Source organism: Salvelinus sp. IW2-2015, unplaced genomic scaffold, assembly GCF_002910315.2.
Source record: "Salvelinus sp. IW2-2015 unplaced genomic scaffold, ASM291031v2 Un_scaffold690, whole genome shotgun sequence".
In the NCBI taxonomy this organism is placed as follows: domain Eukaryota; kingdom Metazoa; phylum Chordata; class Actinopteri; order Salmoniformes; family Salmonidae; genus Salvelinus; species Salvelinus sp. IW2-2015.
Genome location: NW_019942595.1, coordinates 75693 through 89771, shown reverse-complemented (window position 1 = coordinate 89771; position 14079 = coordinate 75693). Strand labels below are relative to the sequence as shown.

Genomic DNA, 14079 nt, shown 5'->3' with positions numbered 1-14079 from the left:
AATCCAAAACAAAACTCCATGTAAATGTGTGAGTGATTATCATCAAATGAATATGGGTGTTTCTCTGTCCTCTGGAATATCATCCAACTGTAGACAGAATTTCACACCCGTCTGGTCAATTAATACCCTATGTAATCACTAGTGTGGAAGACTACAAGTGTACATGTGTACCGAGACTAGTTAAATGTTTGATTGAATAGTTACAGGAGGCTTAGTTTGATGAGGAGCATTTGTCTTCTGGAAAATTTAGGCACAGCTATATCATTCATTCAGCACTGCAGCATCCATCACACTCAGACACACCCACAAACTGACACAGTGAATGGAGATGGTAAATAGCTGTGTTAAAAACAACTTTTTTTTCATTGTGTAACTCTCTAACAAGTATGTTTAGGCAACTAACTACTGTTATCAACAGCCCCTAACACATACACCCCATGTGGGTATTGGGCACTTCTCATTCATACCAGCTGGGTAGCTTTAACCAGTTCAGCCTGACTGAAGAGGCCCTTATTGCCAAGCCTGGACCAAAGCCTGGAAAAATGTAACCTAATGTAGACTGGAYTCTCATTCTTCATTGAATTCATATAACACTGAATAGCATAAATCATACCATGACTTGCTGATACTAAAACTTCCTTTACTCTCAACATATCTCCTCCAAAGTAATGGATGCTATGGTGTAGGATTACATAAGCATCGGTAGGACACTTATTCGTTGACGAAGAAGCCAGTCTGTTCCTGTTGGCTGAAWAGTACACGTCAGCACTCAATTTTGTAGGTTACTCGTACGCTATACGGCAGATATGCCACGTTCAAATGCTAATGGTAATTATGAAATTCAGACATCTCCGACTTGCTAATASGTTGTAGTTATACACGTGCCGCGTTTAACCAGTTAGAAAGTCGGATATTTTTGAGTTTTCTAGTTCCCGACTATCACTTGAACGCGGCAATAGTTCTAAAACACCCTTACTTCCTGATAGCGGTTTACTGACACATGACACTCTGTTGGTAAGTCGACTCAACTACTGTAAATGAACTTCCTGAATGGAAACAAAGCTAATATGTCTGACAATACATTATTTCATTATCTTGTTACTTTTCTCAGGTGATACCACCGAACGCTAAACTTCTAAACTGCAATAGCAACAGATTATATCAACCGAACTGACAGATATTTGTGGCAGCAAAAGGAGTCATCATCAATACACTTAATTTTTTTCGCGTGCCAGTTTGTAACGTTCTGCGGAAACCGCTGTCTCTGGGRTCCATCGAAAGTTACAATGTTGCAACTGCAAGTAAGATGAAACACACGATGTGGACGCTTTCAATAGTCAGGTGATTCAAGTCATTGTTATTGTATTCAAAGTTTGCCTTTACCGTTTCGAAAATGAGGTTACGATTCTTTAAAAAGAACCTGCTCATTCTCATGGGTGTTTCTTTAATTATTGCCACTGTCATGATCATAACACGTGTATTAATTTATGATGAAGTCACAGGTGTTGTCGCTCAGGAAAACATGTTGTCTGATGACATGGCGAAGTTTCAGTATGGTTCTGTTCCTGAATTGATGAAGTCGGTTTACAATGCCAATTATCACCAATACGTTCAGAATGCGGACACGTATCCTGGGGAGCCTAAACTGGTCCTGGTTGTTCAGGTTCACAACAGACCAGACTACCTCAAAATACTCATTAAGTCATTGGAAAATGCAGCTGAGGTCCACAACTTTTTGCTGATTTTCAGCCATGACTATTTTTCAGAGGAAAACAATGACATAGTGCAAGGGATAACTTTCTGCAAGGTTTTACAAATATACTTCCCCTACAGCACACAGCTCTATCCTAGTGAGTTTCCTGGGCAGGATCCACGGGACTGTCCACGAGACATATCCAAGGATGATGCTTTAAAAACAGGATGCCTCAACGCTGAGCATCCAGATTCGTATGGCCACTATAGGGAAGCCTCCATCACACAGACCAAACACCACTGGTGGTGGAAACTTCACTTTTTGTGGGAGCGAGTGCAGGTTCTTCATGGTTACAGTGGCTTTGCAGTTTTCCTCGAGGAGGACAACTACATCTTGCCCGACCTCTACCACCTTTACAAAGAGATGGTTGGATACAGGAAGATCAGCTGCCCTGACTGTGACATGCTGGCGCTAGGCAACCACAACAGCCTGGCAGAGTTTGATAAGCTCAGCAACAAGGTGCAGACTGCCGGGTGGATGTCTACTAAGCACAACATTGGCATGGGCATTTCCAGAGAGGTGTATTACAAACTGATGGGTTGCAATGATGACTTTTGCACCTATGATGACTACAACTGGGACTGGACCCTCCAGCACCTGTCAGGGACTTGCATCTCCAAGCCACTCAAAGTGCTGGTGGCCCAGGGATCCAGGGTTCTCCATACTGGGAACTGTGGGCTGCACCAGAACAAGGAGGCCTGTCGGCCTGAGCTGGCCCTACAGAAAGCACAGGAGTCTCTTAAGCTTGCCAAAGTCTCCCTCTTCCCTCAGTCCCTGGCCCTAACAAACGCAGAGTCAATGGAGCACAAGGCTCACATGAAAAACGGCGGATGGGGTGATATCCGTGACCATGTTCTTTGTAATAACTATGCTAAACGTCTATGAACTAAGGGCTTCTCACTTTCATCTTTTTGATGTACTGAGGATTGAGGAATTAAGTGCCATTCATACATTGAGTTCCAAAGACCGCAGTGTGTTTTACTTGTGGTTTTAATGAGGTCTTCCAAGGGTTAGTGAAACTTTGATTTGGAATGTTTTGGTGTGTATGCAGCAGTGTGATTTATAGCTTGGTTGTTATTACCAAAAGTACCATGATTGCCAAATATATTTCTTTCTTTTTTTAAACAGATTATGCAAGCCTATTCTTATGGACTGTAACATCGTTTGCTGTATATTTTCTAAAAATGAAGACCACATTTTTGTTTAAGTAAACTGACTGTGTTAGACTTCATGAAAACAACAATGTTTCAACGCCAGCAGCTAATTATTATGGTACACATAAATGACTTCATATTGAAAACAAAACTAAATCAGTGATACATCCTTGGTTTCGACTACATGTTAGATCATTGCCATTTGTATACATCCTTCAGAACAATTAAGAGAGTTGAGCCATTTTCCCATTTAATGTGACGCTTGTCCAACTTCAGGATCTCTTACCCATTCACACAAAATCTAGAATATAATATTTTTCCTTTAATTTATGTGGTGCATACGGTACAAATAGAAAAATAACAGCAACAGTCATTGTTCGGTATGTAATGAACAAACCTATAGGTTATTGTACAATAAAGTGACAATCTTGAAATTACTTAGTTTTATATATTTGTCAATAAACCAATGTTCACTTTGTATCTAACAATTGGTTTTACTAAGCCTACAGTGTGTCATTTGTTTGACATGTGTGGGTACAATAAAACATGTTTTACATGGAAACAACAGGAATTTACTGATATTGGTGTGTGTTTTTTTATTTTTATTGTGATGGTTATGATTTCTTATCATTATGACCTTACAATGATGACCGACCTATTCTTGCTAGAGCAAAAGAGTGTGATGGGTCCACACTCAAAAAAACGTACTTAATAAAAAAATTTAAATATATATTASWGMGGYGAYKAKYWYTWTMWMARACWSRSSKMWTTMRYSYMMTTRRRKRWRWRAKAYKYRYTYMAGYMSTSTYWKWRTTTATCATAGGTACACTTCAACTGTGAGAGARGGAATCTAAAACAAAAATCCAGAAAATCACATTGTATGATTTTTAAGTAATTCATTTCTCTCACAGTTGAAGTGTACCTATGATAAAAATTACAAACCTCTACATGCTTTGTAAGTAGGAAAACCTGCAAAATCGGCAGTGTATCAAATACTTGTTCTCCCCACTGTATGTGTTTGAACCAACCAAACATCTGGCAGAGCGCAATCCCCTTTTGATTACAATGGCTTGCGAAAGTATTCACCCACCTTGGCATTTTTCCTATGTTGTTGGCATTTTTCCTATGTTGTTGCCTTACAAACTGAAATTAAAATAAGATTTTTTGGGGGGGGTTTGRACCATTTGATTGACACAACATGCCTACCACTTTGAAGATGCAAAATATATATTTTTGTGAAACAAACAAGAAATAAGACAAAAAAACAGAACTTGAGCGTGCATAACTATTCACCCCCCAAAGTCAATACATTGTAGAGCCACCTTTTGCAGCTGCAAGTCTCTTGGGGTATGTCTCTATAAGCTTGGTAAATCTAGCCACTGGGATTTTTGCCCATTCTTCAAGGCAAAACTGCTCCAGCTCCTTCAAGTTGGATGGGTTCCGCTGGTGTACAGAGCTCTTCAAGTCATACCACAGATTCTCAATTGGATTGAGGTCTGGGCTTTGACTAGGCCATTCCAATACATTTAAATGTTTCCCCTTAAACCACTRGAGTGTTGCTTTAGCAGTATGCTGGAAGGTGGACCTCTGTCCCAGTCTCAAATCTCTGGAGGACTGAAACAGGTTTCCCTCAAGAATTTCCCTGTATTCCTTCAATTCTGACCAGTTTCCCAGTCCCTGCCGATGGAAAAACATCTCCACAGCATGATGCTGCCACCACCATGGTGGTGTTCGAGATGAGAGGTGTTGGGTTTGCACCAGACATAGCGTTTTCCTTGATGGCCAAAAAGCAACATTTTAGTCTCATCTGACCAGAGTACCTTCTTCCATATGTTTGGGGAACACCACATTTTTTTCTTTAAGCAATGGCTTTTTTTTGGTCACTCTTCCGTAAAGCCAAGCTCTGTGGAGTGTACGGCTTAAAGTGGTCCTATGTACAGATACTCCAATCTCTGCTGTGGAGCTTTGCAGCTCCTTCAGGGTTATCTTTGGTCTCTTTGTTGCCTCTGGTTAATGCCCTCCTTGCTTGGTCAGTGAGTTTTGGTGGGCGGCCCTCTCTTGGCAGGTTTGTTGTGGTGCTATATTCTTTCTATTTTTTAATAATAGATTTAATGGTGCTCCGTGGGATGTTCAAAGTTTAGGATATTTTTTTATAACCCAACCCTGATCTGTACTTCTCCACAACTTTGTCCCTGACCTGTTTTGGGAGCTCCTTGGTCTTCATGGTGCCGCTTGCTTGGTGGTGTTGCAGACTCTGGGGCCTTGCAGAACAGGTGTATATATACTGAGATCATGTGACAGATCATGTGACACTTAGATTGGACACAGGTGGACTTTATTTAACTAATTATGTGACTTCTGAAGGTAATTGGTTGCACCAGATCTTATTTAGGGGCTTCYTAGCAAAGGGGGTGAATACATATGCATGCACCACTTTTCTATATTTTTTCTATTTTTGAAACAAGTCATTTTTTTCATTTCACTTCACCAATTTAGACTATTTTTTGTGTATGTCCATTACATGAAATCCAAATTAAAATCAATTTAAATGACAGTTTGTAATGCAACAAAATAGGAAAAACACCAAGGGAGATGAATACATTTGCATGGCACTGTAGCTATTTTAAGTTTGAGCAAATATTTCCATGGGCTTCCACGATCTTCCTCTATTGGCAAACATTATTTTCACATAATTTGCCTAAAAGGGAAATATTTGTATTTCCCTCTCCTATGCCTGTGAATATGACAATGTACCTGTGTTTTTGAAACCCAGATGACATCATTGGATCTGTGGTTAAAAAGAGGTGGAAATTTAACCTGCGGTGCTCTGATGAGTTTCCCTTCAGTGGTGGAAATGTGTAGGATGCAGTTACTTTTTTTCTTATTTTTTTAATCAGTGCCTCGTAGAGATGCCCCTTTCTGCTTCTTATATCAGGTGTAGTTTAAGATTGCATATGCAATATATTATATGAATGCTGAATGCAAATTAATGCTAAATGTCATGAATGGTTGCTCCCCCACTTTTTTATTATAAAGCACAATTTTTCTGAGATTTTTCATTTACCACGGTTTCTTGTTGGGTGGCTGATCCACATTCCTTTTGGGAAATTGCTTTATGAAATTATGTTCAGACAACAAGCTTGTAGGCTACTATAGTTCTGTTATAGGTATTATAGCTGTCTATTTGCTTTCTCATCTCATCATTTAATGTTTAACAATATGGGGAAATAAAAGATGGCATTGTCAATCAGTGATACCATTCTTCAGAATCCATGGTTTGTAAATGGGCTTGGTTTGAATAACATGTCTAGATGTGAGCAAATTACTTTATGCCCAAAACGCTCCCATATTTGGTACAGTCTATACTTTTAACTGGTTTATGATAAATTTTAACATTTTAACTTCGATTGATTAACATTACAGCTAGAGCAGAAAAACGGATCCTAGACCTGTCGTAAGAAGCAACGTTGTTCACATGACTCAATACGCTCTTTCCACTGGTCAAGAACCATTCTGTGCCTTTATTTCCGGAAGTGCATCTTCAGATTGTCAGAGTTCCCAGATCCAAGGTTCGTAAACATCACTTTCACAATATTGTACAAACTAGCTTAATGATCCATCATGAAAAATATCTGAATTTTGTGGTTTTAGATTTTCGATATTTTTAGTCCATTAGGCAAATGGCAAGCTAGACGTCAATTTGTTTACATTAGCAAGCTAGCTAGCTAACGTTGGTTGGAGTTGCTGTTGTCACATTTGTATAGATGTTACGTAACAAGCCACTTATTAATATTCATGTCTATTTATTTTTGGTAACATTATCTAGTAACATTATACGAACAATGTGGTGTGTAATGTGTTTACAATAGCTACGTCGTCTTGCAATATGCTAACCCGACTAGCCTATATGGAAACTAACGTTAGCTAGCTACCTACGCTTAGCTATTGTAGCTAGCTAACTATTTGTGTGTCATCAAGGCACAGCCAGCAGTTAAGATACGTTTACTGTCATAACATAAGTATTTTATTTGTAGCTAATCAGGCCGTTATATGTCCAATTTATTTATGTATTAAATTGTTAATTAATGTCCCTGTGCCTAATCTAGCAGACATCCAGCTTTTACCATCCAAGCCACAGAATGACTCATTGGTTCCACCGAAACCCATTGAAAGCAACTGCACCTGTCTCCTTCAACTTCTATGGAGTTGCTGGAAGCCCATCAGCAAACAAGATATGCAAGTATGTAGACTTGGCAATTGATATCCATTCTTAGTATGGCAATTGAAAACAAGTTTGCTTACATGTATATATTCCTCATCAGTGACTTGAGAACAACAAGAGCAAGACTCTTGGAGATGTTCACAGATACCACCTGCAATCCCGAAATCATGAAAAATGGCACTGATGCTTATTTCTCCCTCTTACAAGGTGAATTTGCTGTTTTGTTTGTGCATTTTTCTCCTCTCTTTAGCCGGGCTCACTGTTTTGTAGTGTTTTTGTGTGGTCTTTTAGCTACACTCAGCTCATCATGCTTAACTATTTTCCTCTCGTTGTTATTAACAATTAGTTGGCGGTCTTTTGATTGACATGACACAGGATTCATTGCACCTCTGGATGGCACCACACAAGAGAACAAGCTTCGGTTCATGCAGAACTTCAAGTGGACTGACACTTTGCAAGGAAACACCCCAAGGTAAAGGCTTCTAGCCCATAGATGGTTTCACAGAGGTGGTTGGTTACCTCCATCAGCCCCACAGTCAGGTCTCCAGTCAACACATACATTTTAGTTACAATAGGCTTGTCTTGGTTTTTTTGCATTTCCTGCTGATCCTGTTTTATAAATGTGACGAGTGGCTCGATTCGGTCTTATGAAGCAAAATGTGAAATGTTTTTTACATTGGTTTAAAAGTATAGACTCAGGGCTAGACAATGGTATATCAAACTCCACAGTTGAGTAACAATGGGAAAGTAATTCTGCTTTGAAAGTTGGCTCTTGAATGTTTTGGTACAGCTACTTGTTAGCAATTTATGTCATTCTTCAATAACACAAACTCCAAGCAAATCAGAGAGAGGAAAATAGGTTTATTCAAAGAGGACAAATCATACGGGGAGGTAGATGGTCATTCTCCCCTGTCCTCACTGGTTCTCTCCAGTGATTGTCTTTCCAGAACAAAGGGACAGCATGTAGTTTTATAACCCAGCCCTAGCCTGTGGTTGACCAACTAGAATTTCTTCCATTAAAACTAGCCAATGGCCAAATAACAAGTATCCTATTTCAGAAGATGTCTTGATCAATAATTCCCTATTACAGAAAAAACACTATTTCCCTTAATCGTTATTACTCTATTGACTTCTCGTCCTTTTGACCTCTCGTCCTCTCTCTCTGCATTCTGTGAGAGAATGCAGAGAGAGACTTATCTTTGACATATTCTTACATACTGGAGAGCTCTTYTCTACACCCATTCAGCATATTTCACACCTTAAGTTAGGCAGTTAAAATAATGATCATATAGGTGACAGCGTCTTAACTTTAGCTAATTTGTATTAATTATTACAGGAAAATAAACTCACAAGATCATTATTTACAAGTCAATGGTGAGCATTTTAGAATGTTATATCCTCCTTTGTCTTTGGTGCAGGTCGTGTTGTTTTTCAAATTAAGGTCTCTGGTAAACACACACTATATCAAATAAAATCWGTGTATTTGTCACATGCATAGGATACAGAAGGTGTACACGGTACAGTGGAATGGTTACTTGCATAGTGGAGTCTTTTGTATAGACATCTAGCTAGCTAAACAATGAGCCATATCAAATTGATTTTATTGGTCACATACACATGGTTAGGAGATGTTAATGCGAGTGTAGCGAAATGCTTGTGCTTCTAGTTCCGACCGTGCAGTAATAGATTTCCTGGGGTAACAATGTAAGAAATAATACATAAAAAAAAAATACTTCATAGTTTCCTAAGAACGCAAAGCGAGGCGGCCATCTCTGTCGGCGCCAGATGTACTTGAACCATAATCCCAACTCATAATGTTAATACCCTGCATGGATCTGCTGGTAGCTAAACTAACCAACTAGGTTCAATGTTAGCTAGCTAGCTAACATTAGCCTATGACTAGCAAGGAAAATGGCTCTGAGATACAACTAATATTAATACACAGCCAGCTAGATTCTCTTAACCATATACATGGATGAATGCTTCTCCCTCTCTGTCATTGATGCCATGGTTGCCCTTATTTTGGAGATGTAATCTGGAGACAAGTGTTTTATACAACAGCCTTCTCTTTTCGACTCCCTCCGCATATTTGCAATCAAACGGCAGAATTCTCCATCTCCTTAGTTATCATACTCTGCTTCCACCGGACATTCCACTGATTTCAAAACTTGGTCCTCCAGGAAGTGGAGAGCATTAGCTAGCAACACTTTTGCAGTTCTGCGTGATGTCTTTCGAAAAAGCTATGTTAGAAAGGATTACCTACACATACCAAGCAGCTCATGTTATAGACAGAAGCGTGGTACATGTCAGCATGTCCAGCCCAGCCATTATCATGGCTAGCGGGAAGATTCCTGTTTTTTTCCCCGTGGCTAAACCAACTAGGCTTGTAATTTAACAATTGTATTCATATTTACAGATGGCATACAAGTTTGTTATTAAGACACATGAAAGTTCACATGTTCCAGAAGGCATTTCTGTCAAACACATTTTGATAAATGTATGTTTACATTCAAATGCCTCTCCTGTGAAGTGAGGCGCAACATACGCCTTGTTTCCTGAAACAAGTCACACGTGTTATTACATCATTACTCAGGTTCAACATTTGCATAGTTCTCTCACTGCAAACAGATGTCTCCGTTCATTATGGAAATACAGTCTCTCTACAATATTATTATTCTTATTAACATCCTGTCCCATTGCCACTTTACAGTGCCCAACAAGATGCTATTTTTGAACTGATCTCCATGGCATACAATGTTGCAATTTGGCACACCAAGTTTGCCTCAAGACTTGCAGGAAAGGAAAAGTAAGTGTTTATTTTCTGCGTTACTAATTTATTATCTTACAATGCATCTGATTATGCAAATTAGGTCATTTATGACTTTGATGTCAATTCACACTCATTCTATTTACATATCAATATTGTAAAGGGTACACATTGACATTGTACATTTCTTCCCTTTTCAGTGTAACAGAGGTAGATGCAAAAGATGTGCACAGGAGCCTGAAATTTGCTGCTGGGATTTTCAAACACCTCAAGGTGATATTATTATTATAATAATAATAATAATACATTTTATTTTAAGCACTTTTCAAGACACCCAAAGTCACTTTACATAGAGATAATCAGCAAGTTAAAAAGTACACTGATAAACCTAACATATGGTTCATATATTGCCCACTTTACATTAACCTCAACACATGGTGAATAAATTACATTATCATCAACTTGGACACAGGTCACTGGTTGTTGGTGCATGGTTGTGTTTAGCAGCAGACTCATTCTCCTCTCTGGTCTCTCCTCTGTAGGAGGTCCACATCCCCCGCCTCATCACCCCAGCAGAGAAGGGCCGGGACCTGGAACCCAGAGTCATCGACACCTACATTATCCAGTGCCAAGCAGAGGCACAGGAAGGTAGCTACACTGGACCCAGTCAACTGTTCTGCATTATGCTTAGGGTCAGGAGCTGACAATGTGACTTGGCCAGGAAAACTTCTGGGGCCTTAGGGCAAACTCATGTTCCCATGTATTACTCAAATCAAATTTTATTTGTCACATACACATGGTTAGCAGATGTTAATGCGAGTGTAGCGAAATGCTTGTGCTTCTAGTTCTGACCATGCAGTAATATCTAACAAGTAATCTAACCTAACAATTAGTGTGTATGTGAGAGAGGGAGAATAGCCTACTTATGAAAGTGTTTGCAATGAATATGATATTAGCAATTATTAACCRATTTATTTTCTGTTTGCAGTGACGATTGCCAGAGCGATTGAGCTCAAGCATAACGCCACTCTCATTGCAGCCTTGGCCTTCGAGACTGCAAACTTCTACCAGAAAGCTGGTAAGTATTTAGGTCTGTCCTGTCACTTCATTACAAAAATGCAACAAAGTCAAGATCTTAAATTGTGTTGGAATGTCTGGATCTAACCATTGTTGGTCCTCCTGATCACTCAAATGAATGTTATCCTCTCTGTTTTCCCAGACGGCACACTGAACACCCTGGAGCCAGAGTGCAGCAGTAAGTGGAGGAAGTACCTCCAGCTGAAACAGCACTTCTACATGTCCTATGTAAGTCATTGTGCAGTTCTAGACTGTTGAGAAAGTCTTCGTTTTGTTTTTGACTGTTCCTTAAATTTCGTGGTATCGAATTGGTAATTACAGTCTTGTCTCATCGCTGCAACTCCCGTACGGACTCGGGAGAGGCGAAGGTAGAGAGCCGTGCGTCCTCCGAAACCCAACCAAGCTGCACTGCTTCTTGACACAATGCTCACTTAACCCGGAAGCCAGCCGCACCAATGTGTCGGAGGAAACACCATACACCTGGCGACTGTGTCAGCGTGCACTGCGCCCAGTCTGCCACAGGAGTCGCTAGTGCGCAATGGGACAAGGACATCCCTGCCGGCCAAACCCTCCCGAACCCGCACGACGTTAGGCCAATTGTGCGATGTCCGTGGGTCTCCCGGTCGCGGCCGGCTGCGACAGAGCCTGGACTCGAACCAGGAATCTCTAATGGCACAGCTAGCACTGCCTTAGATCACTGCGCCACTCGGGAGGCGAAATGTGTTTCTAATGATGCTTATGCCCTTCATTTGTCACTTTTTCAGGCATACTGCTACCACGGACAGACTCTCCTCTCTAGTGACAAGTGTGGGGAGTCAATAAGATCTCTCCAAGAGGCAGAAAAATGTTGGTATTTCTGTTCTAGAGATGATACATCATGTTTTGCCTTTTTGAAGCACTTAACAGGTGTCTCTTCATCTTAAGAAGTGTAAATATTTACAGGTCTTGTTTACTGTGTTTAGGCTACTCCAGAGCCGAGACTCTGTGCAAAGAGTACCGTCAGACCAAAGGGCCGGGTAGCACGGCCAAGCCCTCTGAGCAACTCTTCTTCACCAAGCTGGGTGGCTTGATCAAAAATACCCTGCAGAAGTGCGAGAGAGAAAACGGATTCATGTGAGACCAACACACACAGTGCGAGACACACACACCTCCCGAAGAATATTGATTTGTTTAGAGTAAATAACATTAAGCAATTGTAGCATTTCTCCACAAATGTTTCATTTCTCCAGATACTTCCACAAGGTCCCAGCCGAGGCGCCCCAGCTGGAGCTGAAGGCCAGCTATGGCCTTGCCGAGCCAATCTCCTTTGAGTTCCCAGCGCTCAGCGAGCAATGCACCCCTGAAGTCTACGCCACCTTTGACCTCACCAAGGGGGCCAAAGACGAGAAGGTAATGCTGCTCAGCCATTTGGTACTGAAACATAACTTGATTACTATAGTTTTTGTGCTCTGATTTTGTTTTGAAGGTATGTCTTCACATATTTTGTCTTGTTACTGATAATAATCATATAAAGACACTGATAGGGTTTTGTTTATTTGCTTGGCTGGGACAAAAGGTTTCACATTTTTCCCCCTCACTATTTTGGTTGCAGGCCAAACCAAAACGGGAAGAAGAGGTTATTAAGCCAATGAAGGAACCAGATTTGAAGCCTCAGAAAGATACAGGCTGCGTCATCTCTTAAATAACAGGAAGACACTACTCCCATACTGTACACAGGCTTAAATTCCACCTAACAGAGATATGGAGTCCCATTTCCTTTCCATGAAAAGTCCTTGTTGTTTCTTTGAATTATGGTAAAATGTTTTACATTATGCTGATATGCAGMGCTACCAAGCCAGACTATTCAGTCATTGAGTATAAAATGGCCTCTGAGAAAAGGTTATTGGTGATGGGGGGGGATTACATAATAGATATGGGAGTAGAAATGTTAATCAACAAGGAACAGAAGAAAAGCATGGATTTATTCATGCATTGGCTTGTTTTATCTGTAGTGTTTTATGGTCAGTGATTTACGGTAGCATCTGTTGTACTTCATTTTATACGTAGCTGTTTTCACATTTTTTGGGACCAAATATTAATGGGTCAGACTTACAGCTGAATTGTTCTCTCACTAGTGCTGTTGGGGATTTTGTTAAAAGCCCCCGTCATATTGGATCTTTATTTATTGCTCATTTAAGAAACTGACAAATCATATAGTAAGAACTTAACACTCCATGATGAATATCTAATCATTTGAGCAAATCGTATGTTTTCATTTATTTTCTTTTTCTGTCTCTGAGATTCTCTAATTGAATCAGTTTTCTTGTAACTGAAAGGACACTCCTGTACATACTATCATATTATTCCTACTCTCTCAAGACTCTCCATTGCTGGGTAGGGCCTGTATTTATTATAGTAACCATTGTGAAATATTCCCCTCTTTTTATTAGAGATTTGAGGACAAGGCAGGGGTTGTCTTGGGTCATAATAACCATAGCAAGGCCAACTGTTCAGCAGGAACATGGAACAACATCTGGGAAGCACTCAGGAGAGCGCAATGTGCTGAATGTTGCAGATAATAAATGTAATTCATAAAGCTGATATGAGCATGTCTGAACGTTCCATAACATTGTACCCTACGGATCTTCCTGTGATCTCAGAAAACTGTTTTAAATAACCCAGGCTAGTGGCCATGGTTGCTGTTAAGACTGATTGATGAGCGCAGGAACAATAGAATAATGGCTAATGAAATTCAAATATGATGTCAATCATAACCTGCTCAAACCATTTCAGTGAAGGTTTGTTGTACTTTGGCACATGGTTTTACACTATGTACGGAAATCTATCAAATTCATTTACTCATTTATATTTTATCTGTAAATGACTGATATACTCCATATGTATGCATTACTGTAGCTTTCAGAGTACTGATTCACCATTTCCTAACCGTTTTTTAGAACTAATGACAACTAGCCTCTATTGAGGTAGTACGATAGGGGGACAAGTAACCACTAGTATAGTATACTAATTTGCCAATCAAGGAAGACAATTTGGCATTCTTTCTGTGCAACCTCAGAGCCCATTTGAATGGCATTACATTTTAAATCGTATTAGTCACACCGATGTC

The 14079-nt window shown here is 40.0% G+C and overlaps 2 protein-coding genes across 3 annotated transcripts; both read left to right on the top strand.

Moving 5' to 3' along the window:
- The first annotated feature begins 940 nt into the window (after positions 1-940).
- LOC112068750 (alpha-1,6-mannosyl-glycoprotein 2-beta-N-acetylglucosaminyltransferase) lies at positions 941-3235 on the top strand. Its single transcript, XM_024135950.2, has 2 exons — positions 941-1014; positions 1112-3235. The coding sequence occupies exon 2, from the start codon at positions 1394-1396 to the stop codon at positions 2636-2638; it is 1245 nt and encodes a 414-aa protein (XP_023991718.1). The 5' UTR covers positions 941-1014; positions 1112-1393; the 3' UTR covers positions 2639-3235.
- A 3158-nt stretch (positions 3236-6393) lies between these two features.
- On the top strand, positions 6394-13103 carry LOC112068751 (BRO1 domain-containing protein BROX). Of its 2 annotated transcripts, none has more exons than XM_024135952.2 (13): positions 6394-6476; positions 7017-7147; positions 7230-7336; positions 7505-7601; positions 9840-9935; positions 10097-10169; positions 10439-10544; positions 10885-10974; positions 11116-11201; positions 11738-11819; positions 11936-12086; positions 12203-12362; positions 12565-13103. In XM_024135952.2, the coding sequence occupies exons 2-13, from the start codon at positions 7047-7049 to the stop codon at positions 12652-12654; spliced, it is 1239 nt and encodes a 412-aa protein (XP_023991720.1). In that variant the 5' UTR covers positions 6394-6476; positions 7017-7046; the 3' UTR covers positions 12655-13103. The 2 variants fall into 2 exon arrangements, with proteins under 2 accessions (XP_023991720.1, XP_023991719.1); XM_024135951.2 differs by having other exon boundaries at positions 7014-7147.
- Positions 13104-14079: the final 976 nt, after the last annotated feature.

What these genes read in the sequence shown, in the direction of transcription:
- LOC112068750 (XM_024135950.2), top strand. Translation starts at nt 1,394, where the DNA reads ATGAGGTTACGATTCTTTAAAAAGAACCTGCTCATTCTCATGGGTGTT.
- LOC112068751 (XM_024135952.2), top strand. Translation starts at nt 7,047, where the DNA reads ATGACTCATTGGTTCCACCGAAACCCATTGAAAGCAACTGCACCTGTC. An exon ending in TCAGCAAACAAGATATGCAA is followed by an intron (nt 7,148 to 7,229) that starts GTATGTAGACTT and finishes ATTCCTCATCAG; the next exon opens with TGACTTGAGAACAACAAGAG. An exon ending in CCAAGCAGAGGCACAGGAAG is followed by an intron (nt 10,545 to 10,884) that starts GTAGCTACACTG and finishes TTCTGTTTGCAG; the next exon opens with TGACGATTGCCAGAGCGATT.